The sequence below is a fragment of the Suillus clintonianus genome (assembly GCF_016758775.1).
Source record: "Suillus clintonianus strain FC179 chromosome Unknown DEU56scaffold_112, whole genome shotgun sequence".
Classification (NCBI taxonomy): Eukaryota; Fungi; Basidiomycota; class Agaricomycetes; order Boletales; family Suillaceae; genus Suillus; species Suillus clintonianus.
The window spans coordinates 25,199-52,509 of NW_024539336.1; the positions used below are offsets into that span (position 1 = coordinate 25,199).

Consider the following 27,311-nt stretch of genomic DNA (forward strand, 5'->3'; position numbering starts at 1 on the left):
TACGCAGAGTCCCAGCTCGTCACATGATGCAAGCCACATGGCACTTTTTCCTCGAGTGGTGATGTCACTCGAGGAAAAAGTGCCATGTGGCACAGCGCTGTGCTTAGAAAATAGAAGTCACAATTCAAAGCATAAGTATGGACTAGTCCACACCCGTTGTGCCTTCGGCACAGGAAGGCAGCAGAGCGCTTCGTGCTCTGCTCAAGGTGCCTGCAGCACCTTGACTTGTGCCTTCAGTACAAGTAGTGAGTGGAGTGTGTTGCACTCCACTCCGAGTCCTTCTTACATATCATAGCACTTTTCACACAATGAATTCTTAGCACATTTGAACAAAAGACATGAAAATTTTGAAGCAGGTTTTGATACATGTAAAACTACAAATTCTAAATTCTATGCAACGTAAAAGTACACAACTTGTCAATCAAACAATATCAATCAGTCCTCTAAGCACTTCTGTATATACAACATTCGTTGAATTTGTCCCTTCTTCATGCTCCGGGAAAATAGCAAACACTCTATCTGGGTGAGTACAGCAAGACAAAGCTACATAAAGCTGTCCGTGGCTGAACACAGGAGTACGTAAATTAAGCCCGACCCACTTGACACTCTGACCTTGAGCCTTGTTGATTGTCATGGCAAATGCGAGACGAACTGGGAATTGACGACGCCTGAGAGGAATCGGGTTTTCGTCAGAACTTGCATCCAGAGTGATCCGAGGAATCAGCACAGTGTTCTCTTCTTCATGGTGAACACCATCATTTCCTTCCCTGAGGATGCGACACCTGAGAACATGTGTGGTCCAAGATAGGAGGATCATATGGGTTCCATTGTAGAGTCCCTGCAAGGGGTTCAAGTTCCGCAAAAGCATAAGAGGAGCACCTTGCTTGACCTCCAATTTGTGTACAGGGAAGCCTGATGGAGTGAGGGTGTGAAGGAATTCCAAGGGGATGTAGTCATAATCTCTCTCGTTCACTGAGTCTGAGCTGGTGAAGACCATCTTTTCTCCAGGGAATAAGTCAAGGATTGTGGTGTTTATCTCGTCCACATCAGTGTTCTTTGCAGATAGGATGGTGCGGTCCAGGAAGTAGGAGTCAGCCAGGGGAGGATGATCAGGGGGCAGAAGGTCAGAGTATAGGGCATTTATGAGAGACCGGATGCTGTTGTCATTGCAGCGCATGCGAGCAGGGAGAGTCACTGTGCCATCTACCCCTGTGTCCCTACCAGCTCCAATCTCAAGGAGCCATTGCGCAAATTGATCTGAAGCTGGATCTTGACCAAGCCGCATATTTCTTTTCAGGTGAAAAATGCGAAGATCTCGCCATAGGCGAGATCTGCAAAAGGTAGCACCCACTATCTGCTCCCTGGATCCATGAGGCACCACCGGCAAAGTTTGCCTGAAGTCTCCTCCAAAGAGCATGCTTATTCCTCCGAAATCAGCATCGACACCCAAAAGGTCACATAACGTGCGGTCAAGGCATTCCAGGATGTGACGGTGCAACATTGGAATTTCATTGCAGATGATGAGACAGGTGGCCTTGAGAAGCTCATGGACCATGTCACCTTTGTTGATGCGACATGAGCTGTCCTCGTGAATGGGGATGGGGACCTTGAGTCGTGAATGAACTGTACGTCCGCCTGGAAGAAGGAGAGAGGCAATGCCAGAGGAAGCCACGCATAGGACGATCTTGCCTTCAGCATGGAGTTTTGAAGCAATGAGCTTGCGGAGATATGTCTTGCCACATCCACCGGCACTGTGGACAAAGTGCACGTGTCCAGGTTCTTGCTCATTACGTTGCATTGCGTCATCAACCACCACATCAAAGACCGCCCTCTGCTCTTCATTAAGAGATGGTACTCCTGCATCCACCAGATAGGATTTGATCTCATCCACAGCTCCTCTCATCTCCAAAGTGAGCCCCTTCAGTGAATTCACCCATATTAGACGGGCAGCTGAGGGTGACAATGTACCAATACAGACGGGCCAGCCTATGTGGGCCCATGGCAATAATTGTACCGTGGTAGACGAGTGGGCCGGTACATACTATGTGCAATGGATGACGAGTGGGCCAGGGAGATGGGTGTAATGGGGATGAGTGGGCCGAGAGTACACAGTGCAATGGAGACAAGTGGGCCGGTATGCGAAGTACAATGGAAGACGGGTGGGCTGGGGGTACCGGGTGCAATGGAAGACGGGTGGGCTGGGGGAACTAGGTGCAATAGAAGACGGGTGGGCCGGGGGTACCAGGTGCAATGGAAGATGGGTGGGCACAACTGGACCACAACCAGACCACAACCAGACCACAACCAGACCACAACCTGATAAAAAAAGACTAGACCTCAGTTGCCATTTGCCAGTTGCCTCAGGCAGGTTTAGGCCGGTCCAGTTTCAGTTGCCTAACTTTTGTGAAAAATGAAAGACCGGTCCAAGACCGGTTTCAACCGGTCCATTGTAGAACCGGTTGCCCATATATGGGTAGTACTCATCTAGATGATTCTATTGGTGGTCTCACCTTGAAAAATGGTCGAGATTTGGGAAAGCATTTTAAGAATAGCTCGTATAACTGATAAAAACCAATTTTTCCGGTTGTTTGCAGTCCTACAACTGGTCGGTTGTACACTGGTTGCAACCGGGACCGGTCCTGTGGCAATGTAGTACTTCTTCCTACAATTCTAATGGTGGTCCATTTGTATTAAACAGTTAAGATTTGAGTGAGATATGAGCATTTTAAGAATGGCTCGTATAACTGATAAAGACCAATTTTTCCAGTTGTTTGCAGTCCTACAACCGGTTGTACACTGGTTGCAACCGGAACCGGTCCTGTGGCAATGTAGTACCTCTTCCTACGATTCTAATGGTGGTCTAGTTGTATTAAATGGTTAGGATTTGAGTGAGATATGAGCATTTTAAGAATGGCTTGTATAACTGGCAAAGACCAATATTTCCGGTTGTTTGCAGTCCGGTTGTACACTGGTTGCAACCGGGACCGGTCCTGTGGCAGTGCAGTACTTCTTCTCAAGGGCTTACAAGACTAAAACTACTAAGTAGTAGTCTACAATAGTTGAATACAATAGTCTATGCTTGATAGTCTTATCGATAGTTGTGTGCCTGAACTTCCTTGAACACACCACTTTCTAGTATTTCGCTTATAACTCATTAGGATCTTAACCAAAAAATGTCATGAGACTATGGATAGACTACCATTGACAAGGGCTACAACTTTGATTTTCATCGAAAAAGTTCCCATAGTCTACCCTAGTCATTCCTTATCAAATCCTAATGGTAGAGTATCATATTAGACTTATGAAGTATTGTATTTTATTCTAAGTCCCATGGAATAAGTAGAATTATGTAAGTGTAAATTGGCTAAGGAAAATTAAGGAAACATCAGTCATATTACTTGTGTGCCTGAACTTTCTTGAACACACCACTTTGTAGTATTTTGCTTATAACTCATTAAGATTCTAACCAAAAAATGTCATGAGACTATGGATAGACTACTGTTGACAAGGGCTACAACTTTGATTTTCATCGAAAATATCCCACGGTCTACCCTAGTCATTCCTTATCATGGTCCTTAATCAAAATCCTAATCCCGAATAACCAAAAACTCGAAATTTCATAAAGTCTTTCTTTACTATTTGCTGTTGGTATTCTTAGTCTAACACTGATTGTAGTCCTAGTCAATGTGAGTGTATTGGTAGTCTTACTTTGTCAATTGGTTATCATATGATTGAGATACAAGCTAAAGAAATCCGAAACATCAGTGATAATCAAACAGCAAAATAGTAAAGAAAGACTATGAAATTCCGAGTTTTTGGTTATTAGGGACTAAGATTTTGATTAAGGACCATGATAAGGAATGACTAGGGTAGACCGTGGGATATTTTCGATGAAAATCAAAGTTGTAGCCCTTGTCAACAGTAGTCTATCCATAGTCTCATGACATTTTTTGGTTAAGATCCTAGTGAGTTATAAGCGAAATACTGCAAAGTGGTGTGTTCAAGAAAGTTCAGGCACACAACTATTGATAAGACTATTGAGCGTAGACTATGGGGATGGGCAAGACCCTGCCAACTTTAAACTCCGACAGTGATTTCCAATTCCTGCTCTACAGCTGGAATCAATGTCTAGCAGAAATATCGCATGGTAGTGTTTAACATTCACGTCGTAACAAAAAACCTTGGAAGCAAATGGACATTAAATATGATAATGCTTGTATTCTATGAGGAAAAACATGCAAAGGTGTTGTTTTCGCAGTGATCCTATTTTCAAATGGGGTAGAATGCAGCTTTTTTCCTGATTTTTTTCAGAGAATACAAAGTTGGGATAAAAAAAAAAGCCCCTCGTACCAATTTGACCACAATAGTGTGACTGAATCGTCTGTGGCCATGCGATCTTTGAGCACACCAAATATGTGCTGACTAATTAAGATTAAGTGCGACGCGTCACATTTTGACGCGTCAAGCCAAGCACAATGGCCCTCATCGCACGGAGATATATTACAAGTGACCGTTATAATCCCTCGAAGAAACGATCTAGCAAACAAAAAGCTCACCTTATATCCCTAAACTCAAAGACGCACACAGAAAAGGAGAATAACCCAAATTTCGGCAACACCACTCCTAGACCTGTAACACGGACACAAAATGAGCTTGCCGTGCAACAAGAGAAAGCCATTACTTACGAGAGGCGCTACCGAAGTGAGCGCAAGCGGGCCACACGAAAGGACCATGCTGCTGCAAGTCTGCAGATGCAGATGCACTCGTTGCAGTCGTCAAATGCAGAGATCACAGCAGTAGCCAAGAAGACACAGGAGCATCTCGATAATGCTATGCAAAGCATCAGCCACCTGCACCACAAAAACAAGTCGCTCACCAAATGAAACCACGCACTCGTAATGCGCGTCACACGTGCCTCGGCAGCAAAAACACGCGCGAATGAGAAGGCACGGGATATCCTTGCCACCGAAGCTGCCAGCACCTTTTCTCTCAAGGAGAAAGGTGCGTTTACAAATGTATCCCGTGCTATGGTGCGAGACTTGGTCGCAAATCTGGACATACCTCTTCGGAGCATCAATGCCACAATCAATGTGGTAGCGGAGGCATTAGGTGTTGAGGTGGAGGGAGATGTTAGCCAGCGCAGTATTCGCCGGATGGTGACTGAAGGTGGCATTGCAGCGGAGACACAGCTAGTCGACGAGATCACTCATGCAAGAGGTATGCAAGTTGTTTGACTCAGAGTCAAAGAGATTTTGACCCCAACCCCTGCGACACAGGAGTTACATTAAGCGGAGATGGTACCACCCACAAAAATATCAATTACCAGTCCCACCATGTCACTCTTACTCTGCCGGACGGCCAAACTGCGACTCGATTGGCAGGAATTCTGCATGAAGTCAACCACACCAGCGAGACTCAGTTACAAGGGTGGAAACATCAAGCTAATGAAATGTACTCCACCTACAATGATGTCATGGGGGGTCACAACACTGCAGACATTCGGGATTTTGCCCCAAAAGTCAAAGGAATGTTGACAGACCATGCTGAAGACCAGAAGAAGCTTGTTCGTCTGTTCGCAGAGTGGAAACGAGAATGCGAGTGAGAAGTTCGTGGTGAAAAGGCACTCGCCTGCTTACCTCCGGCTGATGTCGTACATCTACTTTCGGAAATGATGGAAAACATTATCGAGACTGAGGGCGGCTATCAGCAATGGGATTTGCTTTCTCCAGATGAGCGGCAGCTCCATTTTAGCAAAGCCATCCGTCAACTGCGCATGACCTTTGGAGAGAAGGAATTTGCATCCCTCTCAAGTGCCGAAAAGGAGGCCGTGGACTTTTTCGTGTGGGCAGGCTGCTGCATGCATAAGGAGCTAAATGCAGCTAAAGGGGGGAATACAAGGATGCGAGCATGATGGGAACAGAACGGTGTTGACGGCCCTGTCCTATTGATGAATAAGGACAATTCGGCTGCAGCATCAGCGGGTTCCTCAGTAGCCAAAGATTGGGCTGTTCAGGTGTCAACAGGAGGTGGGCAGAAGACTTTGGATCTTGCGGGCAGCGTATTTCGTCACAAGGACGACAAAAAGGGCCAACACGACTCCCTTCAATATTATCTCGAGACAGAGTTAGGGTTCACCAGTCAATGGCCCGACACAAGTAACACTCGCTACCACAGCCATGGTGATGCCGCATGCGAGTATCTTGTTCACAAATCTTGGTACATGCAGTTCCTGGAGATCGTACTGTTTAAAAAGGAAAGCCGGACGCACACGAACATGGAGCAGAATGTCTTCTGAGGCTTCTCATGTCTCAGGACGGAGGAGGAAATTACATGCTGGGCATCATACAACCAATGCCTCACCCATCCGTATCTATGAACCATCCGAAATTCATCCACCAACATACTGGACCTGGGGCCCATTCATGCCAAGGTCATCGCTCACCTACAGTGTCTCATTGCGGATGTTGACCTTGTTTTTGGTCCGAGCGCCTCTCACGAAACAGCAACCCTGGATGGTAGGCCATTTGAGCGTCCAGAGGCAGTCTACGCAATCCAGTAAATCGCCCAAGACCAAAAAAATTACCCTCACCTTCGTCGTCTTCTTGTCACATTTTTGGAAGGTGCTCTTGACACTTGGGTCCGCTTTTGTGGCGAGTTCACTGCTGGTGGAGTGATAGATAAGTCATCCGCTGCTCAAAGAGAGATGGCTTACATGAAAACAACAAACGACGACAACGAAGGCGCCCTAGGGACAGTCCGTACGTCTTTGCGGCGAGCACCGCACATGTCCTTGTCACACCTCAACTCTCGGTTCATGTACAAGAAGAACATGACAGGAACCTACATACAGAATTTCCTTCGGCCTGGGGCTCAAAAGAGGTTGCTCAAGAAGGCTTGCGCTGTTGATACACGAGGTGATGAGCGAAAACGGCGGGTTGCGCAGGCTAACTATGATAAGGAGCGGGTGAGGAAGAACAAGCAGCTGGATGTGCGGAGGAAGGAACGGCGGGATGCTGCAGAGGCTAAGCTCACCGCAGTTGTGCCTCGTTTGACCCTTGCAGAAGTCGAAAAGCTCCGCGTCGACAAAATTAACCTGCAGATCCAGTGGCATCGTTGATTTGACAAGGATGTGCCTGCTGCAAAAAACATGCCATCAGGAAAAGCAAAAAAGGTTGAGGTATTGATGGATGCAGTTGGGCGCTACGTACGAGGTGAAACGCACCCTAAAAACGATACACAGCACTCGATGGAGCAGCCAGACGGTAGTAACAATGCTCAGGGGATGCCTGGATGTGAGGATGAGTATGATGATGAGTGACCCTTATGTTTTGTTGACCATGGCTATTAATGCATAATGTTTAGAATTGATTATAATTCAACGATACAGCATTTTTATAGGTACTTACGATCTTGATAGTGTCGAAAGGCTTCGCCGTACACAGTTTGCCACAGTTTGCCGCTCGTACTACTACAATTTTGATTACATAATGTCACACTTTTCTTAGAGGCGTTGCCCATCCCCATAGACTATCACATTCAACTATCAAGTAACTAGACTACTACTTAGTAGTTTTAGTCTTGTAAGCCCTGTCAACCTTGTGGCATGTTTGTGAGGCTGTGGCGAAAATACTAGTAGGCAGGGCGGGGTTTGGGAGGCCTTTTTTGTAATGCTCATATCTTGCTCATATCTTAATTGTTTAATACAAATGAACCACCATTAGAATCGTGGGAAGAGGTACTACACTGCCACAGGACCGGTTCCGGTTGCAACTGGTGTACAACCGGCCGGTTGTAGGACTGCAAACAACCGGAAAAATTGATCTTTGCCAGTTATATGAGCCATTCTTAAAATGCTCATATCTCACTCAAATCTTAACTGTTTAATACAAATGGACCACCATTAGAATTGTAGGAAGAAGTACTACACTGCCACAGGACCGGTCCGGGTTGCAACCGGTGTACAACCGGTTGTAGGACTGCAAACAACCGGACAAATTGGTATTGATCAGATATATGAGCCATTCTTAAAATGCTCATATCTCACTCAAATCTTAACTGTTTAATACAAATGGACCACCATTAGAATTGTAGGAAGAAGTACTACATTGCCACAGGACCGGTCCCGGTTGCAACCAGTGTACAACCGGCCAGTTGTAGGACTGCAAACAACCGGAAAAATTGGTCTTTATCAGTTATACGAGCTATTCTTAAAATGCTTATATCTTTCCCAAATCTCGACCATTTTTCAAGGTGAGACCAACAATAGAATCATCTAGATGAGTACTACCCATATATTGGCAACCAGTTCTACAATGGACCGGTTGAAACTGATCTTGGACCGGTGTTTCATTTTTCACAAAAGTTAGGCAACTGGCAACTGGCAATGGAGGTCCGGTCTATTGTGGTCCGGTTGTGGTCTTTTATGGTCTTGCAACCGGACTTTTAAACTCTGACCAGATTTGTATGATAGATGTACCAGATGGACACAGTATTGGGTGGTATATCCTGTGTGCACCGGATAGCATATCATCCGGCCCACTCATCTCCATTGTGCCCCATTTACTGGCCCACCCGTCTCCACTGCACCCTATCCCTTGTTGGCCCACTCGTCTCCATTGTACTACATACATATACCGGCCCACTCGTCTCCATTGTGCTACATACATATACCGGCCCATTCGTCTCCATTGGACCTCATTTACTGGTCCACTCGTCTCCATTGGACCTCATTTACCGGCCCACCCATCTCCATTGTGCCTCATTTACCGGCCTACCTGTCTCCATTGTGCCCTATCATCTCGGCCCACTCGTCATCCATTGCACATAGTATGTACCGGCCCACTTGTCTCCATCACACACCACCATTCATAATCTATTATATAGTACATTGGTATACTACCATCTATACTATATACCACAGGCCCATCCATTTGCATTAGGTACACACCAACCTCGGCCCACTCGTCTATCATGGTACAATCACCGGCTTCGGCCCACATGGGCTGGCCCGTCTGTATTGGTACATTGTCACCCTCAGCTGTCCGTCTAATACGGGTATAAGTTACTGTAATATGTGTAACACTCCTTTCCACAGCTATTCTTCTGGTGTCTGGGAGATAGACTCGATGAACATTGCTGTCACGGTCGTATCCCACCCATCTGCCATCAATCACTCGCATATTGAGCTTCAAGTCGTTCATTGAGTGAACCTTGACGTGGCAACCCCAAACTGGTACATCCTTGAGGTTGGGCTTCATTTTGAACAATAACTCATGGGGAGTCTTGTTGTCCAGTGCTCGAGTCGCCATTTGGTTCTTCAGCCATGTAACGTGCATGATGGCTTCCCCCCAGAGGAACTTGGGCAGTCCACTGGCATGGAGTATGGCGCATGTCTGTTCAACAACGGTTTGATTGAGTCGTTCAGCGACTCCGTTGTGTTCTGGTGTGCCGTGGACGGTGAGTTTCCGTTCTGTGCCTTTGCTGTTGAGATGACGAGTGAACTCATCACCAGTGAACTCTCCACCACGATCAGATCGAAAGCACTTGATCTTCGTATCGAACTGCATGTTCACCCAGGCCTCATAGGACTTATACGCGCTGAAGGCTTCATCCTTCGTGCGCAACAGGTACAGGTGAGAGAATCTTGTATGGTCATCAGTGAATGACACGAAATACTCGTTGTGCCCAGGTGTCCTGACTGGAGATGGCCCCCAAAGGTCACTATGCACCTCGTCCCCGAACTTCTCGCGTCTTGGGGGATCTCGAACCTTGCCGATTGGCTTGTGCGTGGCCTTTGCATACTCACACGAGTCACATTTGTCCATTGTGGCGTCTGAGGGGTCCAATGCGATTCCAGTGATGATGCCTTCCTTGATCATGCGCTTAATGCTCTCTGGGGCAATGTGCCCAAGTCTGGCGTGTACCTCCCGCATAGTAAGTTGCTCCTCTGTCTTTGCAACTCCAGCAAAGGGCTTCCTAATGCCCTTTATACAGTACAAGCCCTTGTTCATTGGTATCTCCCCCAGCTGATTCTTCCTGTCATTGAAGATCTTGCACGTGTCTGCGCGAAATAGCGCTGCATATCCGGCTGCGGTCAGACGACTAATGGAGATGAGTGTCACACCCATTTTGGGTGCGTATAGGACGTCTTTAAGGAGGATTTGAGAACTCGACTCTCCGTTCGGTAGGATGATGAGAATGTTCCCTTTACCAGTGGCCTCAAAGGTATGTTTGTCAGCTGGTGTTATAGGCTTCGGTGGGATGTTGACGAAGTCTTGGAACAGATCGCGGTACAACGACATGTGCCTTGATGCACCAGAATCGAATAGTTTGGTACACGATTCACGCTGGGAGTTGGAGATGGCCAATGTCGCATAAGTGAATGATGTTTGCTCTTCTCCCACCTCATCTGTATCATCCATTAGCCAAACACCCTCTGGCCCGTCGTCTCCTTTATCCTTGGAGCTGGCTGCAGTCTCAGGCTTCCTGTCCTTGCCTTTTCCATCTGACTTCTCGCCACAACATCACATCAACTTAATGCATTATGTAGTGTAGTTACAAGTTACCTGTTGTGCATTAACGAGTGTAACTACCAGGTGCAGGTAAATGCATTAATCGAGTGTAACTACAAGACGAGATAAATGCATCACACATATGTTTCAGACACGTGGCACTTTCTCCAAGTCCTGGAGTGATGTCATTACTGAAGGAAAAAACTGCTTGGAACTAATTTACATCGCCCCTACGATTTGTACGAGCGAGAATTCAGATTATATTGAATGGCGGCTAGTAGTACATCAATGAACAGGCTGTATCTCTGGTGTATGAAGATCTGGAAGGTGGAACAACAACGAATCCAAAAACACCTGGCCAGCGGCAGTAACATGCCGTGCCCACAAAACCTTGAACTTTGTACCAAGGTCGCAACATGTTTGAGCCTGGCGAGTGGCATAAGCAACTACCCCTTCCCTTTCAGCCCCCGCGAGAGTGCGCAAATGAGCCATATTGTCCCACCAGAGCGCATGCCATTGGAGAAATTGGAGAACTCGACGCATTTCTTCCCGCAGTAGCTCAATTTCTTCCTTCCAGCGCATCATCCTAGCACGAGCTTTGCACCACTCCACCCAAAGACCTGTTGATCCGGTGAGCATTGAGTTTCAGCTGAGAGAAGAACCGTACCATCCTGAACTACTTCATCCTCATCATCTCCAACTCCTTCCACCACCCAAATCCACAAGAGCTGCCTTCTTCCCTCACTTTCTCCTTTTCTGGGGACTGTCATCCCATGCACATCGTCTTTGTTGTTCAGCGAGTGAAGTTTAACGTTCCAGCCTACCTTGTTTAGAACAGGAGCGAGGGAGGATAGTGCAGTATGGGCCGCACGATATCTGTCAGCTGCGGCTGCAGCCCTTGCCTCTACTCGACCAAGCACATTGTGTGCACGGGTGTTTGCACTCTGTCCGCGAATACAGTTGCGTTTGAACGTGTACATGTAGTCACGTAGTCGAAGACTCTGTCTGATCTCGTCCAGTGCGTCTCCTGCCTGCGCAATTTGAAGCTCCCACTCGATTGTGAGAAGGTGGGGGCTGCAGGATATGGTGTCAGCGGTCAATGATGATGGTAAGAAGAGCTTGATGTCCTCTGGGTTGTCTGGAATGCCGACGGTTTCCAGACGGGATGATAAAAACTGCGCCGCTGGAGTGTAGAGCAGCTGCACTCCCTTCCATGCATCCACCTTGCACTGGAGGGCATTCCGCTGCCGCACAAGGAAGGTCTTCTGTCTATCTGTCTGGTGTCCTCCTTGCAGAGAAAAATCCGACTTGAAGCGATGCCTAAGGCTATTTAGCGATACTAGGAAAATCATGGTAGTACTACTCACTGTTCACTTTCAAGGTCAATTCCAGTTGCGATGTGGGTACAACGAACAGACTTGGAGGAATCTGCTCTGATGTGAGGGCAATATGTTCGACCTCTAGGGGAAGCTGAGTCAGGCGGAAGTCGGGCGACTAAGTGCGCTCGAAGCGCGGGAACGCGCGAGGTATGCGGAGGGCGCGGGAAATGCGCAAAAAGCGCGGAACACGGCGCTTGTAGAGTGCAAGTGCGGAAGGATGTCTAGGATCGTGTAGGACGCAAGGAATGGGTATCAAGCGAATGTATTATGAATATAGACTGTTAAGGGAAGGAGAATATGACTCCTGGCTATAGATAAGTGCTCTCTAAGACATAGCTCAAACTGCTGAACTCTTCTAAGGGTGATTGCATAAGTAGGAACCTTCTGTCAGAAAGCCCAGTAGATATAGAGGATAGCTAGCGAAGAGGGAGCGAAAAGCGTCCTAAAGCGGCCGAAGAGCGCGGAAGCGTGGGAACGCGGCCGAGGAATGTCACAGATGTATGTAAGGAGACAGCAGCTGTCAGAAAACCAATATATGTATGTAATACGCACCTATGGACCGAATAGACAATGGATGGATGGACCTGAGGAAAGCCGATGGAAGCACGGGAGTCTGCGGAAGGTCTGCGGAAGGCGCGGGAAAGTCGCGCCTACAGTGCGGATAGGGATGAGGTCGATGTATAAATGAGGGGATACGAGCCTGTAGAGATATCACTCTCTACAGTGATAAACACACTGGGCGATACATCTATGTGTAGCGACATGTTGTTTCCTTCCCAAAGTTGATGTGCTTCGATCTCGACCAATTTGAGTCAAACTGCTGCTTGAGTGATTGCTGTCAAACTATTAGAATTATGCGACATTCGGAGATGTGATTGACTTACTCGAAACCTTCATTTTGAACGGATTGGGCACAGACATGTCGTTGGGATTTTCTTCCCAAAGCTCGACATCTTCTCTCCATCCTGTGGTGGTCTCCAGCTTCAAGGCTCCGTTGAGTTCTTCGAAAGCATTTGCGTGAGCTTCATGTTCCTCGTTAGCCTCGTTCATCTTGCGAAGAAGAGTAGCACCTGACACAGTAGCACAAAGTTAGAATCACGCTAATGTTGTAATGAGAGAGAACACGTACCGAGGCCAACTAATTTCTTCCAGTTCCAATCGCCGAAATGGTCGTCCAGGGTGTCCCTTCGAGACCCTGGTCCCATTTCCTTGGTACTCGACGCTATGGGGTTTATATTCGACCATCCTCATTCGGGAGCCTCTCCGTCAGTACGCCCAACGTTTTTGGAAAAATTGAAGGAGAACATTGACTGACACTTCAGTATGTGGGCGGGTAAATGGAATTTTGGAACAAAGAACCGGACCAATTTACTTGCGTGATCCAGTCGAAGATGAGCCGGCATTGTTGACATGCACTGCCAGATATGCTTGTGCCATTGACAAGCGATATTGTACGAAATGTTGAGAACATCAACACGCCATTGACTGAGCGCGGAGAAAAATAGATAGTCCATATTCATGTACCTAAAAATGAATGCAGTGATTAGCATTTTGGAACATTTATTATCGCAAGCAGCTTACCTCTCGCCTTTCTGTAAATCTCCAACACCGTTCGGTAATTTCATATTGTGTCATGTGCAATCGATCATCCCAACACCTGTTGCAGCCAAGCCTTGTGATGCCTTCGTGTCGGCCATATTAACAGCATTGTGAGAAGAACAGGTACTCTTCTGCGCACAAGAGGTCAGACACAATATATAAGGGAAGCATAAAAAAAGCACCTCCTGTGGCTTCCCGCTATACTGCTGCAAGTGAGTTTTGTAGGCCGTTTCCTCCACAAAATATGCCCATCCTTGACTCAGCCCAGGGTCCATGCTGTCCTTTGAAATAGCACGCCTCTTCAGGCGAAAATTGGCATCAATCGCGACAAAGAGCGAATATAACCATCTGACAATGGAACTGTGAGTGATTAATCAAGGACTCACACACTAGAGTAAAGATCCCTACCGCTTGTCATCTGGCGCATCCTGCCAATCATCCGGTAGGTTTTTTCCAGCCTGGGGGCAAGCGGGACATACCACAGCACACTCTCCTTCTTTCGTTCCCTCCACACCTGTTGGATCATGTCTGCGACCCGCACGTTTAAGCATCTTCAGGTGGCGCCATTCTCGAACCATCTGCAAGAAGGCTTCGTACCGTTTCTATCGATGGATTAAGCGGCTAGAAGATGATTTGAAGTATATCACATACCTTGTGTGGGTGAAGACCAGTATTATCTGTAAGTCGTGTAATTGTGTGATAAAACTCGTAACTGGATGCCTTGGACTCAAAGGACAACAGATGGTACTGTTTGAGAATTTGAAATGTAGCTGCTGTTCGAGGTTCTGATGTAGTTGCTGGAAACCAAGCTACACGAAGTAGCTGCGTCGTATGTATCTGCGCAGTGTTGCAACCACAGTAATCAAGTCCGATTTCATGCATACCATTGGTGTGAATTAGCGTAAAGTCGTCATTGAATGCCCGTTGGGGCAATAGGCACTCCTCTTCAATCAGATGGCCAAGTTGTACCCGTAAGCCGAGCCGTTTGAGTGACAAAGCAGCAAATGAAGATCCCGTCCATTTCTGCGCAAACATAAGTATGGTCAAGGTGATGAATACAGAAACTTGCCCGAATCCGATGGAGGGGATTCCTGGCGTGCAAAGACACAATACATGCTGAGCAAAACAATTTCCCGCTGAAGCAATCAATACACCGGTATTCTGGGAGGCCGAAATGGCAACTTCCACAGACACAAAGGTTCATGTAGTCACCCCGTCCATCATGCCGCAGAAGCTCGAGTAGGACAGTGTCGTGTTCGCCTTTCCATGATTGAAGAGGTGTGCGTTTGGTTTTGGGATCATCTTCAAGTTCAGTCTCCAAAAATTCAGTCTCTATGTCCGCACCAGTAAAATCTGCAAAGTCGTGATTCGTGTGTGAGTCAGTCATTATCGAGTCCATTGCTTCGACGAATTGGATTGAAGATGTACTGGGCTTCACGGTGACATGAGGTCTGTGTGCTCTGAACCCTTGTTTTCAAGAGACAAAGGTGTATGTCTCATGAACACTTGATGTGTTTGGAAGCTGGGGGGTATAGATATTGACCTTTTTCCGCTTTGCTGCACCACATCCTTTAAGTTTGGTGAATGACAGATGTTGAGACATTGGCCCGACTTGAGAATTGACAGGTTCTGGATGTATAGCTTAATCCACGAGCAAATAGACAACTAGGAGGAAGCAACCTGCTGGTATATGCATGTGCTGTTGCAGGCTGAGCGCTGATCGATCGCTGAGTCATCGCTATACTAATGCATTTACATTTGTCATCCAAATGCATTATGTTCACGATCTAAATGCATTACTCAAGCTTAGAGGAAGTAATGCAATACATTGGCCAGACTTATAAGGTGCTTCCTTGGCTGTGAAGTCATCATCCTTTCCCCCTCATTCTTTCCATGTATCAAGGCTCGCTACCACTAACAGAAGTGTCACCATTTCAAGACTTCGGATCTCCGGGTAACTTGTGCACCATTCCTCTTTTATTGGTGTCACTCTCAAGCCCTCTTTGAGTTCTAGTGATGGCAAACACTAATCATGTTTCAAGCCCACCAGAATCCAAGTCAGCGGTTATATTGTATGATCCGGAGCGTGAGTCTGACTTTCATTTCAATATTGTGTGACATTGAGCTTCGAGACAATTAGTAGCCAACTCTGTGCTTCCTGCCACGGAAACTGCTATATTTCAACTACCGGAATACTTATGCTACTATGCTACGCCATACTTGGCACAAGAGCCACAGAATGTGTGGGTCCATCAGGATGACCCGATGTACAAAGAGATTGTCAGATCTCTCACTGATGATTGTGACTTATATCTTTACGGCGGTGTGCTGTACAATGTACCAGTTGACACCGCACCATTGTCACCATATTATTGTGTAACCCGTGGGCGATATATTGGTGTTTTTAACAATTGGTGAGTCATTGGTTTAAGTCTAGCTAGAACTTCGCTGCAGTCATTTAAATTTTAAAATGATTCTAGGCTTAATGTTGAGGAAAGCATCGAGGGTTTTTCTAACCGGGTTTTTGCTGTTACGTCGCTTAAAGTTGGAGTGGCGCTTCTCCACCGCATTATTGATCGAGGCGAAGTAGCGAAGCCAATTTGGAGCTGAGTCATTGGCCATAGTACTATTTCACTTGATTTGGAATATTCAGGCTCCTCGTCACGGTCATACAGCATAGATGCTCATCGCATGTTCATTTGCACTCATGACACTCATCGCGTAGTCATTGCTTTCGCTTACAATCTGGTGTTCTTCTATTCCAACGGCCATACCGCCATCCCATGAAAAATCAACAATTGACCTAACAATTTTTAGCATTTCAGGTTTCTGATGGCTTTATTATCAAGACCTACTCCGATGCAGGCCAAGTTGTTGATGTCGAAGCAGAGCTTCAGATGCCAATTAGCAAGGATATTATTCCCACCCATGAGCCAACTTTAATCTATCTAGTTGAGCCTCGCCGAGTTTCTTCCGCTGTTCTTAAAGTTTCCGGGACTCTTGGAGCTGAGATCGACCAGCGTAGTTGGGATTAGTCGTGATGAAAATACCATTTACGTATATTTGATTTAAATGTTGGGGTTTTTCACCAATAAAACGAGACCTTGCTGCTCTGCCATGTGCTGCTGGATATGTTTCTCATGTGCTTCATTCATGGCAACCTCCTGGCGACCAAGAAGCTTACGGTGCTTGATTCGACCATCAAGACCTCCAATAGACTTGTGGACCTCGTGATCACGTAGAGTTGCGCCGTGTGAGCGGAGGTCGCGAAGAATCAGAGGGAGATTTATCAAGTACTTTTCCGGATGCAGCAAACATGTGTTGTGAGTGAACGTGTAATTGGACAGTGTGCAAGATGCCTAAAGACTCTGTTTGGCATGGGTTGTGGAGGAGTGGGAGATGGTACATTGAGTGCTGAGACGGGTGGATCGTACCTGGCATGCTCCTCCGTCTTCATACTACCATCAAGGCGAAGATACTTCCAGTTCATCATCTTCAAGAATTTCCCATGACCTTCGTCATTTGGAAGAAAATAAGAACCTGATAGAAAGAATGATCAACACAGCTTGGGTAATCACAGAAAGCGACACACCCTGTGACCTGTTGAGAAGGATTGGGGGAAAATACGCGACAACAGCTCGAGTTTGCCAGCCGACCTGACTAATTTATCGTCAATGAGACCAGCAGGATTGACCTTGTCCTCGACGCTCTTGAATAAGAGCGGATGTGTTGCCCAACGTGTCCTGGGAGTGTCCTGGGCGCCTGTAAGAAAACTGCAGAAGTAGTAGAATAGAGAATTCGAGCACTTACCTCATCTATCTGGCCAGGAGCGTTGTGCTTGCAATAGTGCGATTGATCGGATTCAACAGCAGCGTTTTAGGTATTTGATGTACTTCATGCTTGCCACTGCCTACCAAATGTATGCGCCTACTTACTGGTTTCCGGTTCAGCGGGTAGGAATTTTCACAAAGGATGTTTTATTTGATGAGCTGTAAAAAAGAAGTCATTGACTCTATTTCCACAGAATCGCCCTCACTCGATATAAGCAAAGCAACACCCTCACCTTTTCCCTCACCATCACCACAACCATGAGTCGCTCCGCTTGTTGATTCTACGTCCACAGCATATTTGACTGGTTGGCTCAAATTCATCATGGTATTGGTACAATGGCTTGTAAGTTGATACGGCCATGGTATAGATACAATGGCATGTGGGTCGATACAGCTTTCCCTCTAAATCATCTCAAATCCGAGGTAAGCGCATGTACTTGCGTCGAAACCATCTCTCATACCTTTTCAACACTTCGGGTTCGTAGTCATGGTCAGATATTGCGGATATCTCGTGCGAGATGACTATTTGTTCCAGCGTAGTGTTGATATAAGACATTTGCCAGTGCGTCCAGCGACTGTAGAAGACAGAATGGATATAGTTTGTCTGGCTTCTAGTGATCTCAGGATAGTAAAGACGGGTGTTCACCCCCAGAAGGTCAGTTCGACGGGGAGTTTGTCATTGAGGATCACATCTGCTGGTGGCCCAATCACTATATCAAATTGTAAGATCAGGTCACCAAAAAAACAAAATATTGACTCTACTGAAAGCTACAAGAGCTGGTGAACAAAGCTATTTCTGAGCCTTGTTCCAAAGATTTCAGTGAGTATCCTGCACACTCAGATGAACGTAGGGCGTCCATTTCATGTTTCAGTGGTTCATCGAGTAAGAAGATGCCATGATCTCGGGTTGACGATACATACAATGTTGCAATGAGTCTGTCTGAACCTGGGTACCTTTCTTCTTTTGTTCACTCCCTTCAATCAAATATATCATCGTCTTCTATGTCTATACTGACCAGTTCGATCTTAACCAGTGTGCCAACCAGAGGATACATTTCACCAGTATCACCATGTATGTTCACCATACATACTTTCTTTTACATACACATCATTCATTTACCGATACACGTTTCATACACGTTCACGTATACCCATACTAAACGAGACTTAGTTCTCCCTTCGTCTTCTAGGTATGGACTTGTCGTAGTCTAGTCTTTCTAATCAAGACTGAGTTCTCCCTTCGTCTTCTAGTCTTCTAGTCTGAGCCTCTTCACCTTGTGAGAACCAGGGAATTGATAGGGCGCTCATTCAAGTGCCAAGGCTTCTGTTCACATCGTCGACGTCTGGAACTTCGAATGTATGTGCATCTATTTCGCAGTGGCAAGACCGCCCAGCCTCACCGAGTGGAGCATCCTCATCCTTCTCGCCATTCGAAATGCCATACTCGCCATCTCGTTCGCACGCGCATAATGATAAATGCACGATGTTGCAACCAGCAGCCGTCACGATCTAGAACAAAGATTAGTAAACATATTGGATTAACCGGATCGTCGGCATACAATGCCTTACGCTGCCCATGTATACAGCCTTTCCCGGTGAATAAGGTGGCACCGAGTTACCGATATTTATATTGACTTCAGCGTGGAATGCAAGGACGCAGTAGTTGGAGTACGAATAGGAAAGGAAGCCTCGATAAGACAAGAAGAATCGATGAAGACGGCTGTTAAAAGATTATGAGATAGATTTTGACCTCATAAGGTGTATTCATCGATCGAACAAGCTCGATCGTCGAAAGACATGTTGAGTCCTAGTATATAGATTAGACAAACGACTCCGATGTCATGTAGGTGAAGCAGAACACTTACAATTCTCATTATTCTGTGGTTCCGTATAATCTGTGGTGTTCATCGGAAAAAAATCGGATGCTAGATCACATAGCGCTGTTGCGATAACAAATGAATTGTGTCGGTGGAGAATACATAATGTTGATGAAGGGCATGTTCTTTTGGGAGCTGTAAATAAATAGAAGTCAGTGGACTTAATTCCACAGCAACGCCCTCACCTTTTCCCTCACCGTCATGACCACTGTCAGTCGCACCTCACTAAGATCAAACACATCGACTTCCTGTAATAGCCTATCCCATGTCCACAGCGTCCTAGACTGTGTCACGGTGGTCATTTGGATGGACTGTAATAGGTGACATCGTCATCACTCCTTCCCACTGAAAACGACGATTCAAGGCAAGGGCTATCATTCATACAGTCGGTTCCATGGGGAGGTTGTGGTTGAGGTATGCATTTGCTTGCGTCCTAATCTTTCAATTCAATATTTGGATCAGGTCAATGAAACAACACCATCTAAATGTTAATTACCTTCAAGTGACTTTTCATTCTGTCAGATGCAGAGGTCTGTCGTGTAATCACCAAGATATCAGTACCCGTCGCTGCATTTATGATATGGTCTCCATCAACGGCTCTGCCCACCCCGGCCCGCACACACCTCCCTCACTTCTTCATGAAGTCGAAAATCTGTCAGGGCACATTATGAGTAGGTATCCGAGCGGAAATGTGCGGACGTGCCTGTGCATGGGACGGCAGGACAGACGCTCAAACGTACATGAACGTGTAGAGGGCCACATGATTGGTATTCCACTAAACACAGGGTGAGACACCGATGTGGTGGAAGGCAGGAACTCACCGACTGGCCCATCATGAACAGGACAAAACACTGGCATGTTAGAAGTCATAGTCAAAATGTGCAATGGTGTAAAAGCGAGAAAGGATTCACGATTGCCATTCAGCCAAATGGTTGTTTCACATGCTCAGCCCATGTCTCACATTCAAGGCCGACAAGGAAGAGAAGAGATCTGGGTATAACAATTGCAGATTGAGTTTGACATTAACCCCATGTACTGTACAGTGCCTGTTAGTGGCTGTTAGGAATGTAAGAGACAGATGTACATTTAAAAACGACAAAGCCCTCCCCCACTAATGTGGTAGTTGGGGACTTGTGGACCTGGTGGCACTGGTTTCTGTCCGACTTCCTTGGGATGGCCTTGGAACCTTCGCCCATGACAAAGAACTTGAAAGTCACCGCTAAATTTCATTTGCGCTTGTATTGAAGAGGGTACTTTGTTACAATCTTTTTTTTTCAATTCACGCTCATATCAAAGAGGCTAGTGTATAATATACTGCATCCAGAGTCCAGACCACACAGTAATGCGAAAAGACTGACCTTTTTAATACCACGTCTGATGAATGTACACCATAATGCGAAACCTTGACTATCGGACATTTTACTCGTACACGGTAGAATATGATAAAAGTCTATTTTTTTTATTTCTACACCAGTCGCCCACCTTTAAAATCACCGCCCCCTCGATAATCCCCCCACAAAGCAATTTCTTACTGCAATGCCTCGTCGTGGCCCAAAAGCTTGGACAACTCCTGAGGAGGAGGCCTTCCTCCACAGTCAGCTCACTGCCTATATTGCCTGTCAGGCAACAAAGGTTTACCACAACTTTTGGAATACTATGATCCACGATTTTTTAAGCCGTTGGCCGGAGAGAGCACGTCTAACTGATATCCCACAGGAAGGCGAGCTCAGCGATATACAGAAGTCTCACATGGCACAAGCAATCCTGAAACGAAAATCTGTGAGTTGAATCATTACATTATGATACACGAACATGTTAAAAACAAATTTTAGGCCATTAAAAACTGGTTTCGGTGGCGTACAAATGTTGCACGTCTGGCCGCTCAGGCGGATCTGGTGGTGTCTTGAGGCTTGATACCATATTGGCTGGAGATGAGATGAGAGGGACACATGCTCCACAGGAAGTCGAAATCTACTCACATATGCATTATGAAGATCACATCAAAGCCGATGCTGATGCTTTGATTGCCTCCAAGACCATCACTTCACGTGGTGACAAATTGTTAATGCGAAGAATTGTCACCCATAATAAATATTTGAAAGAGCCTGAAGAAATAAAAGCAGAGGTAAGGCAAAGGCACCAAGTAGCCCTAGAGAAGTGGAGACAAACTCGCGAGTGGAACAAAGCCGGGATCATTGAGGAAGTTGACGAAGAGACAAAAATAAAGTGCGCACCTGCTGTGACTTCCTGTGATAGATAGTGTGAGCTGATGCATCACTCAGGGCTTTTTTGTAGCTTGGAGGACACCTCAATCGTGTTTTCCGGCACCTGTCTCACAAAACAGGGGGCCTCAAGTTTACTTGTGTTGCTGGTGGACGAAACCCTGTCACTGGAGAAGCGGTCGTTTTAGAGTAAGTTTCTTCATAGTCTCTCATGGGTCAATTAGCTTACCAAGCCTCAGCTTTCACCTTGGCGATACTGAAGATGGAGCAGACTTCTCAGCTCACTACCCTAAATTCTCGGAAGTTCAAGCTGCATATGCTACATTCGTGAACGAGGCACTCAGTAAGTGTTTTGTTCATTAAATACAGATGATGGACTGACTAGAACTGAAATTTGCACTCAGCCCATGATGACAACATGGAGGCATTAGAGGCGAGGGCAGACAACATATCTGACAGGCGCAGTGGAGTGGACGAGGCTGAAGGAAGGGAGGATATTCAAGATAGTGAGGACAAGGCAGAAGATGGCAGGGACTTTCAAAGTGACGAGGAAGAGTCCCAGAATGACTCTTATAATGTGGTGCAAGAGGTGAGTAATGCATTATGCTAATGCATCAGGGAAACACCACATCAGACCTTACAATGCCCTCCGAGTTGATTAACACCTTCGTGAGTAATGCATTACTGACTCAGGAACACTACTAATGCACCGTGTTCTCTGGCCTTGATGCATTAGGATTAATCACTCATGGATGACACATCAGCAGCACCCAGTGTTCCATCAACTCCGATTCACGACATCATCCAAGGGGACAATACCATTATTGAATACCCCCAGGTCCCAGCTGCCTTCAGTGCGGCCGATTTTGCCGAGTTCACAGCAGTGCCTAGTGTTCCATCAACTCCGATTCATGACACCATCCAAGGGGACAATAACATTATTGAATACCCCCAGCTCCCAGCTGCCTTCAGTGTGGCCGATTTTGCTGAGTTCAATAGGCTCCTCGCTACCATCACAAAATAGGATCTCGACAGTCTAAACTTCCCTCTGTTAGCACCGCATCCTGATGTTTCCAGCTTCAGTTCAGGGCCTGGGTCTGAACTTGATGATTTTTTATTCTCGTCGACGGTTGGTAGTGGAAGCTCCGACGGTGATTTCAATTTTTCTTTGACAGTCAGTGACTTCGAGATGTTCTTGCCCCATTCAAGCCCTAGCCCTTCATACCCCGTTCTCGGAGAAACACTTACCAGCTTAAAGCCAGACATCACCACACTTGAAATACCCGTGCCAGTTCACACACCTTCAGCACCTCAGGCTCTTGTGCACCAATCCCTAGCCTCACAGTCTGACTTGGACGGCCCACGTCGAACACTGCACCGTCATGTCCCATCAAAATGTGACCAGGCACTTGATGCTATTGGATTTTCGACATCTCGTATATGCCCGGCGGTAGAGAATGGCTTGGGTAAAGAGAATGTATCATCTGCCAGTGGTATGAAGAGGAAGGCAGCCACTGCTATCAGCGCCACGAACAAGTAGGTTTCAGCCTTATGATTAGAGTTAGCTGGACTGAAGTTCATCCAGGAAGAAAAGGCGGCCCTGATTCATGTCCTTGAAGGACTTGTTGAACTCGTTTTTTCACGTCTCACTTAGTCCATCTTCAACTTTGGTCTCATTTTCTTCGTTTTCGGCGCAGGACTCATCTTGTTTGTCTACTGTCTTCAACTTCGGTCTGATGATCTTCATTTGATTGCGCGCAATACTACCCAGTGACTAGCTCCATGCTGATTCTGTACAATGTTTTGACTCAATGTAGTGAATTTACAATGACATTGCCTGTGACCACGAAGATGTGATAAAAAATCATACAACTAAGCCAACAAGGTCCCGACACTTCCAATGCGACTTTGTCGTGTCTCCTTCGCCGTTTCACATTAGAATCTATCATTATATCTGAAGCGCAATTGAGTCGTCATTCCACTCTGAATCAAAAGGTACTTAGCAGATCAGGTTCCAGACTGGGATGACAGCCGGGGCCCCTCATACTGCAACCGAAACACTGGCAATATGAAAGGTTAGTGGCCAGTTGCCATCAGAGAATTGACAAGTCCTAACATGGTTGGAAGGGTCGACGACTCGGATAAATGCGCAGCTGAGAAACCATGACAGGACTCGGAGGAGGTCCTGCGTGAAGTGACACCATGAGAAATAAAGGAAAGGAAGGCACCAGCAGATGTGGCAAAGAGGCCCGAGCACTCCTGATAGCGGGCAAGTACAAAGGAGGGAAACTGGCAGCAGATGTCAGCAAGCGCTATTATATAGCAGAAGCGCATACCGGAATCGAATTTTTTCACCTTGAATCTGAACAAGTTAATGCATTAGGGTTTGCCACTGATATTGCACCACAGTAATGCATCATACTTAGAATGGTTAATGCACAACATATATCTTGTAACTACCATGTATCAATGCACTAATATGACAGTATGGCCTGTTCTCGCCTCCTTTGCCTCCTCGACAATCTCGTTGCATGTGGCCATACTTGCCACAGCCATGGCAGTTTCCCTTTATGTGTCTGGTTCGCTTGCCAGCGTTGGTGTTATACACTGCGTCTTCGCTCGACGAGCCATTCTTCAGTGGACATCAAGACATCCGTGGTGAGCAGAATGCTCGATACTTTTGCGGACACCATTAGCGCTGAGAGGTGGGGGTCATAGGATGCTGGTAACAAGCTCATGATTATAGCCGCGAAGCTCTCGTCTGTTGGTGCGTGGCCAAGTGAAGATAGCTGTTCCTTGATGACGCGCAGCTTGTCAAAGTGCTCTCGTACATTGCCCTTCTCACTGGCAGGGCACTTCTGGTCCTGGAGCTTTCGCAGTAGCTCGATGGACACAACGCGAGAGCGTTTTTCGAAGAGATTGGATAGGCGCGTGAAAATTTCTCCTGCTGTTGTTAAGCCTTTAACTTGAATAAACAGGGAGTCTGGGATTGTGCCGGCTATCTGCTGTTTCATTATAGCCTCACCCATGCGCCATTCCTTGATGGCACTCCTGTACACTGAGAGCTCTCGTAGCTCTTCTGGCGTGCTGGGTATCCATGATGTTCCTCATGTTGGCAATGTCGAGGGATCTACTGGTTTCTTTTCAGTCCCATCTAAGTGTCCAAGGAACCCACAGGCATCGACAGACCACAACAACCTATCTTTATAGGTCATCCAGTTTTCTCCGTCCGCAGCTAGTTTTGGGACATGGAGAAAGTCGTCTCCGAGCTTGGCATTCGAGCTAGACATTTCGACGAGTTCGTTTTCATGTACTCTAGTTTAGTTTTAATAAATGTGAGCAGGGCTCATAACCTGTAGCGAGTACACGAGGCTCAGTGAGCTTGATAGAAGTCACTGTATTGAGTGTATATACCTGTAGCGAGTACATGAGGCTACAGAGGCTATTAGTTATATGTAGGTACTATGGATAGTAGGTACTGACCTCAGTGAGCTTGATAGAAATCACTGAGGGAGGTTCTTACTGCGTGCGAAGGAAGTGAAAATGAGCGTGCTTATGTCATGTATGTAGTGAGCATTAGAATGTTCAACATCCTGAGCATATGCGGACACACTACAAAGTGTGGCTGGACTACAGCAACAAGAAATCATCAGTCACCCTCAGTGTGGATGCAACACAAAGGATACCTGCCCTGCTTACATCTCAAGTTGGATGTCCTCCTGAAATCCCAACAGCTCTCCCTCAACTCCTCTCTGAAACCGTCTCCGCACCCCGAAACCCTCCAGAACCCACTGAAAATCCTTGGCAGCTCCAACGGCTGCTCACTGACCACCGACTCGCACAATCAGCCCTTCAGTATAGTTACGGAGACCGTCGTGAGGAGCCAAGAGCAACTGCACCGAGAGATTTGTCAGCACAGCAAGCAGCAGAGGTCAGTCGCGCTGGGAAGTGCCCTGCCACAGACGAGTGTGATGGCGACCCACTGAAGAAGAAGAACAAAGCGCGGACATGCACCTACTGCAAGAGTATTGAGTGCAAGGGTAAATGGGGCATGAAGTACTGTCTTGTGAAGGAACAAGTTGATCAGGTCTGTGTCGCTTTCTTTGGAGAGGCGTGCAAGGACTTACTTTGCTTTGGGTTTGCTTAGAGATGTGCTGCAACATCATTGCCAGAGGCTGTACCTAGTGGTTCAAATGTCACGCTAGATGCAGCGTATTTTATTTAATCTTATTTAATATTCGCGCGAACCATACATCTATAGGTGCACCGCTGAAAATTCAGTGGACATGTGATCTGAATCTAATTAATAGTGGTTAAACTATTAAGAACAGATACTACACTTGATCTAAGCCAAAAGGCCAGAGTGGTAAAGTTTTGAAATATTTACAACGTCCTTTTATACAAACAATGAGTGCACGGGCCACTCTTTCAAATTGGGAATCAACCAAGCCAAGAACCAAGCAACCGAAAATGGTCACAAGCTTTGGAATTCAACAAGGCTAAAAACAGGAATTCAAAGTATTCCAATATCTTCTTCACAGCCGGTCGTGTGATCGGGTCCATAACCCAACAACACAAAAACAGAGACCATGCATCTGCCGGAATGTCAGGGTAATGCGCCTCCTCGGGTATTTTTTTCTTCTTCAAAGTGTTGATGACTTCGCCAATTTCTTCGTATTCCACAAACGGGATATTTCCAGAGAGAATCTAAGGATGCAATCACAATCCAGCGTTTGCTTAAAATGTTCCGCGAACGTACTTGTAGACCCACCATCCCTGCTGCCCAGACGTCTGATGAATATGATAATGTTGGCTTTGGCGTTGACAGCAACTCGGGCGCCAAGTAGCGCTCCGAATCCCACGACGCACCCATCTTGCTGTCCCTTGCCCTCACCCAGGGCATCGGAGTGAGCTCAAATCCCACTAGCACTGCATTGCCTTGATCGTCAATGAAAATGTTTGTCTACAAAAAGAGTTGCGTGAGTTTCAGTACTGCAAAACATATAAAAAATCTATGCCATACGGGTTTGAGGTTGCCATGAACGATATTTTGGTCATGCAGATAAGTTAATCCATTTAAAACATCGTTAAGCTGTATGGTCACTCTTAGGTTAAGAGTTGCCTCAACAATCAGCGAAATGATGAAGAATATATACCAATTTCACCCGCACAGCATCCTGAGGCTTGAGAGGCTTGATATGATCGTTTCCGATGTTCTCCAACCCGTTCTCATAGAACGGACTCGGAGTTATCAGACAGGGGACGTGCATCCAACCTTGCATCTCCTCGTAACAAAAACCAATAAATTGGGCCAAGTTGAGGTTCAAGTATGATACAACTTCCTTTAGGAGGCGCTGGAAAGATTCAACTGAAAAACAAAATTGATTTGTGAGGTGAGTCAATTTACCCGAGTTGCTTCCCCCGCCTCATGATGTGGACAATCCATTATTGGTATCATGACTTTCACGGCTACCTGCGGAGAGCGTGCGTGATTAATTGACGGCCATCCTCACTGTTTATTGCGTACAACTTGTTGGCCTTCTGTTGATGCGTACACACCCTTCCATACCTGAGGGGTGTCTCGGGAGTATGTGTTGGTGATTGCCTCATCGGTAACACTTTTTGTTAGGTCATGCGCAGTGTTGTCCGAGTCGGTGAGAGAGGAGGCCATTGGATGGGGTAGACTAGGGTGAATGAGAAAATAGTGGAGACCACAGGAAGCGCAAAGCTTTGAGGCTTTATAGTAGTCTACAGTGTGGTACGTGGCGGGCGCTGGATGAGACTTGATTTTTGTCCAGTGGGACGAGGCCCTACAGTAGACAATATATGCTTGATATTTACTTTATTTACTGGTTTCGTCTTGTTATGCTTGAGGGCGTCTTTATTGTTCCGA

General features: G+C 46.4%; 7 protein-coding genes across 7 annotated transcripts; 3 read left to right on the plus strand and 4 right to left on the minus strand.

Moving 5' to 3' along the window:
- Positions 1–970: 970 nt before the first annotated feature.
- Positions 971–1,177, minus strand: DEU56DRAFT_745671 (uncharacterized protein; the record flags this gene model as incomplete). The annotated part of the gene is made up of 1 exon (XM_041349161.1): positions 971–1,177. A coding segment is annotated over one exon (207 nt), but the record flags the coding sequence as incomplete, so codon positions are not given.
- Positions 1,178–4,475: 3,298 nt separating this feature from the next.
- On the plus strand, positions 4,476–7,117 carry DEU56DRAFT_760188 (uncharacterized protein; the record flags this gene model as incomplete). The annotated part of the gene is made up of 8 exons (XM_041350405.1): positions 4,476–4,701; positions 4,924–5,001; positions 5,098–5,217; positions 5,277–5,563; positions 5,690–5,839; positions 5,921–6,286; positions 6,449–6,515; positions 6,621–7,117. The coding sequence occupies 8 exons, from the start codon at positions 4,476–4,478 to the stop codon at positions 7,115–7,117; spliced, it is 1,791 nt and encodes a 596-aa protein (XP_041203424.1).
- Positions 7,118–10,796: 3,679 nt separating this feature from the next.
- Positions 10,797–14,693, minus strand: DEU56DRAFT_873540 (uncharacterized protein; the record flags this gene model as incomplete). The annotated part of the gene is made up of 12 exons (XM_041355864.1): positions 10,797–10,968; positions 11,014–11,131; positions 11,179–11,850; positions 12,775–12,960; positions 13,020–13,136; positions 13,164–13,414; positions 13,472–13,490; positions 13,548–13,620; positions 13,672–13,837; positions 13,898–14,091; positions 14,141–14,512; positions 14,559–14,693. The coding sequence occupies 12 exons, from the start codon at positions 14,691–14,693 to the stop codon at positions 10,797–10,799; spliced, it is 2,475 nt and encodes an 824-aa protein (XP_041203425.1).
- Positions 14,694–16,557: 1,864 nt separating this feature from the next.
- DEU56DRAFT_917621 (uncharacterized protein) lies at positions 16,558–20,032 on the minus strand (the record flags this gene model as incomplete). Its single annotated transcript, XM_041358010.1, has 7 exons — positions 16,558–16,785; positions 16,857–17,029; positions 17,090–17,251; positions 18,720–18,828; positions 18,889–19,039; positions 19,937–19,971; positions 20,018–20,032. 7 exons carry the CDS (start codon positions 20,030–20,032, stop codon positions 16,558–16,560), a joined length of 873 nt encoding a protein of 290 aa, XP_041203426.1.
- A 700-nt stretch (positions 20,033–20,732) lies between these two features.
- Positions 20,733–23,022, plus strand: DEU56DRAFT_917622 (uncharacterized protein; the record flags this gene model as incomplete). Its single annotated transcript, XM_041358011.1, has 9 exons — positions 20,733–20,975; positions 21,029–21,094; positions 21,157–21,435; positions 21,492–21,607; positions 21,658–21,761; positions 21,823–22,007; positions 22,257–22,391; positions 22,443–22,954; positions 23,004–23,022. 9 exons carry the CDS (start codon positions 20,733–20,735, stop codon positions 23,020–23,022), a joined length of 1,659 nt encoding a protein of 552 aa, XP_041203427.1.
- A 1,997-nt stretch (positions 23,023–25,019) lies between these two features.
- On the plus strand, positions 25,020–25,643 carry DEU56DRAFT_760193 (uncharacterized protein; the record flags this gene model as incomplete). The annotated part of the gene is made up of 2 exons (XM_041350406.1): positions 25,020–25,505; positions 25,566–25,643. The coding sequence occupies 2 exons, from the start codon at positions 25,020–25,022 to the stop codon at positions 25,641–25,643; spliced, it is 564 nt and encodes a 187-aa protein (XP_041203428.1).
- A 215-nt stretch (positions 25,644–25,858) lies between these two features.
- On the minus strand, positions 25,859–27,089 carry DEU56DRAFT_917625 (kinase-like domain-containing protein; the record flags this gene model as incomplete). Its single annotated transcript, XM_041358012.1, has 6 exons — positions 25,859–26,125; positions 26,178–26,381; positions 26,442–26,540; positions 26,590–26,772; positions 26,826–26,891; positions 26,946–27,089. The coding sequence occupies 6 exons, from the start codon at positions 27,087–27,089 to the stop codon at positions 25,859–25,861; spliced, it is 963 nt and encodes a 320-aa protein (XP_041203429.1).
- Between the last annotated feature and the right edge of the window lie 222 nt (positions 27,090–27,311).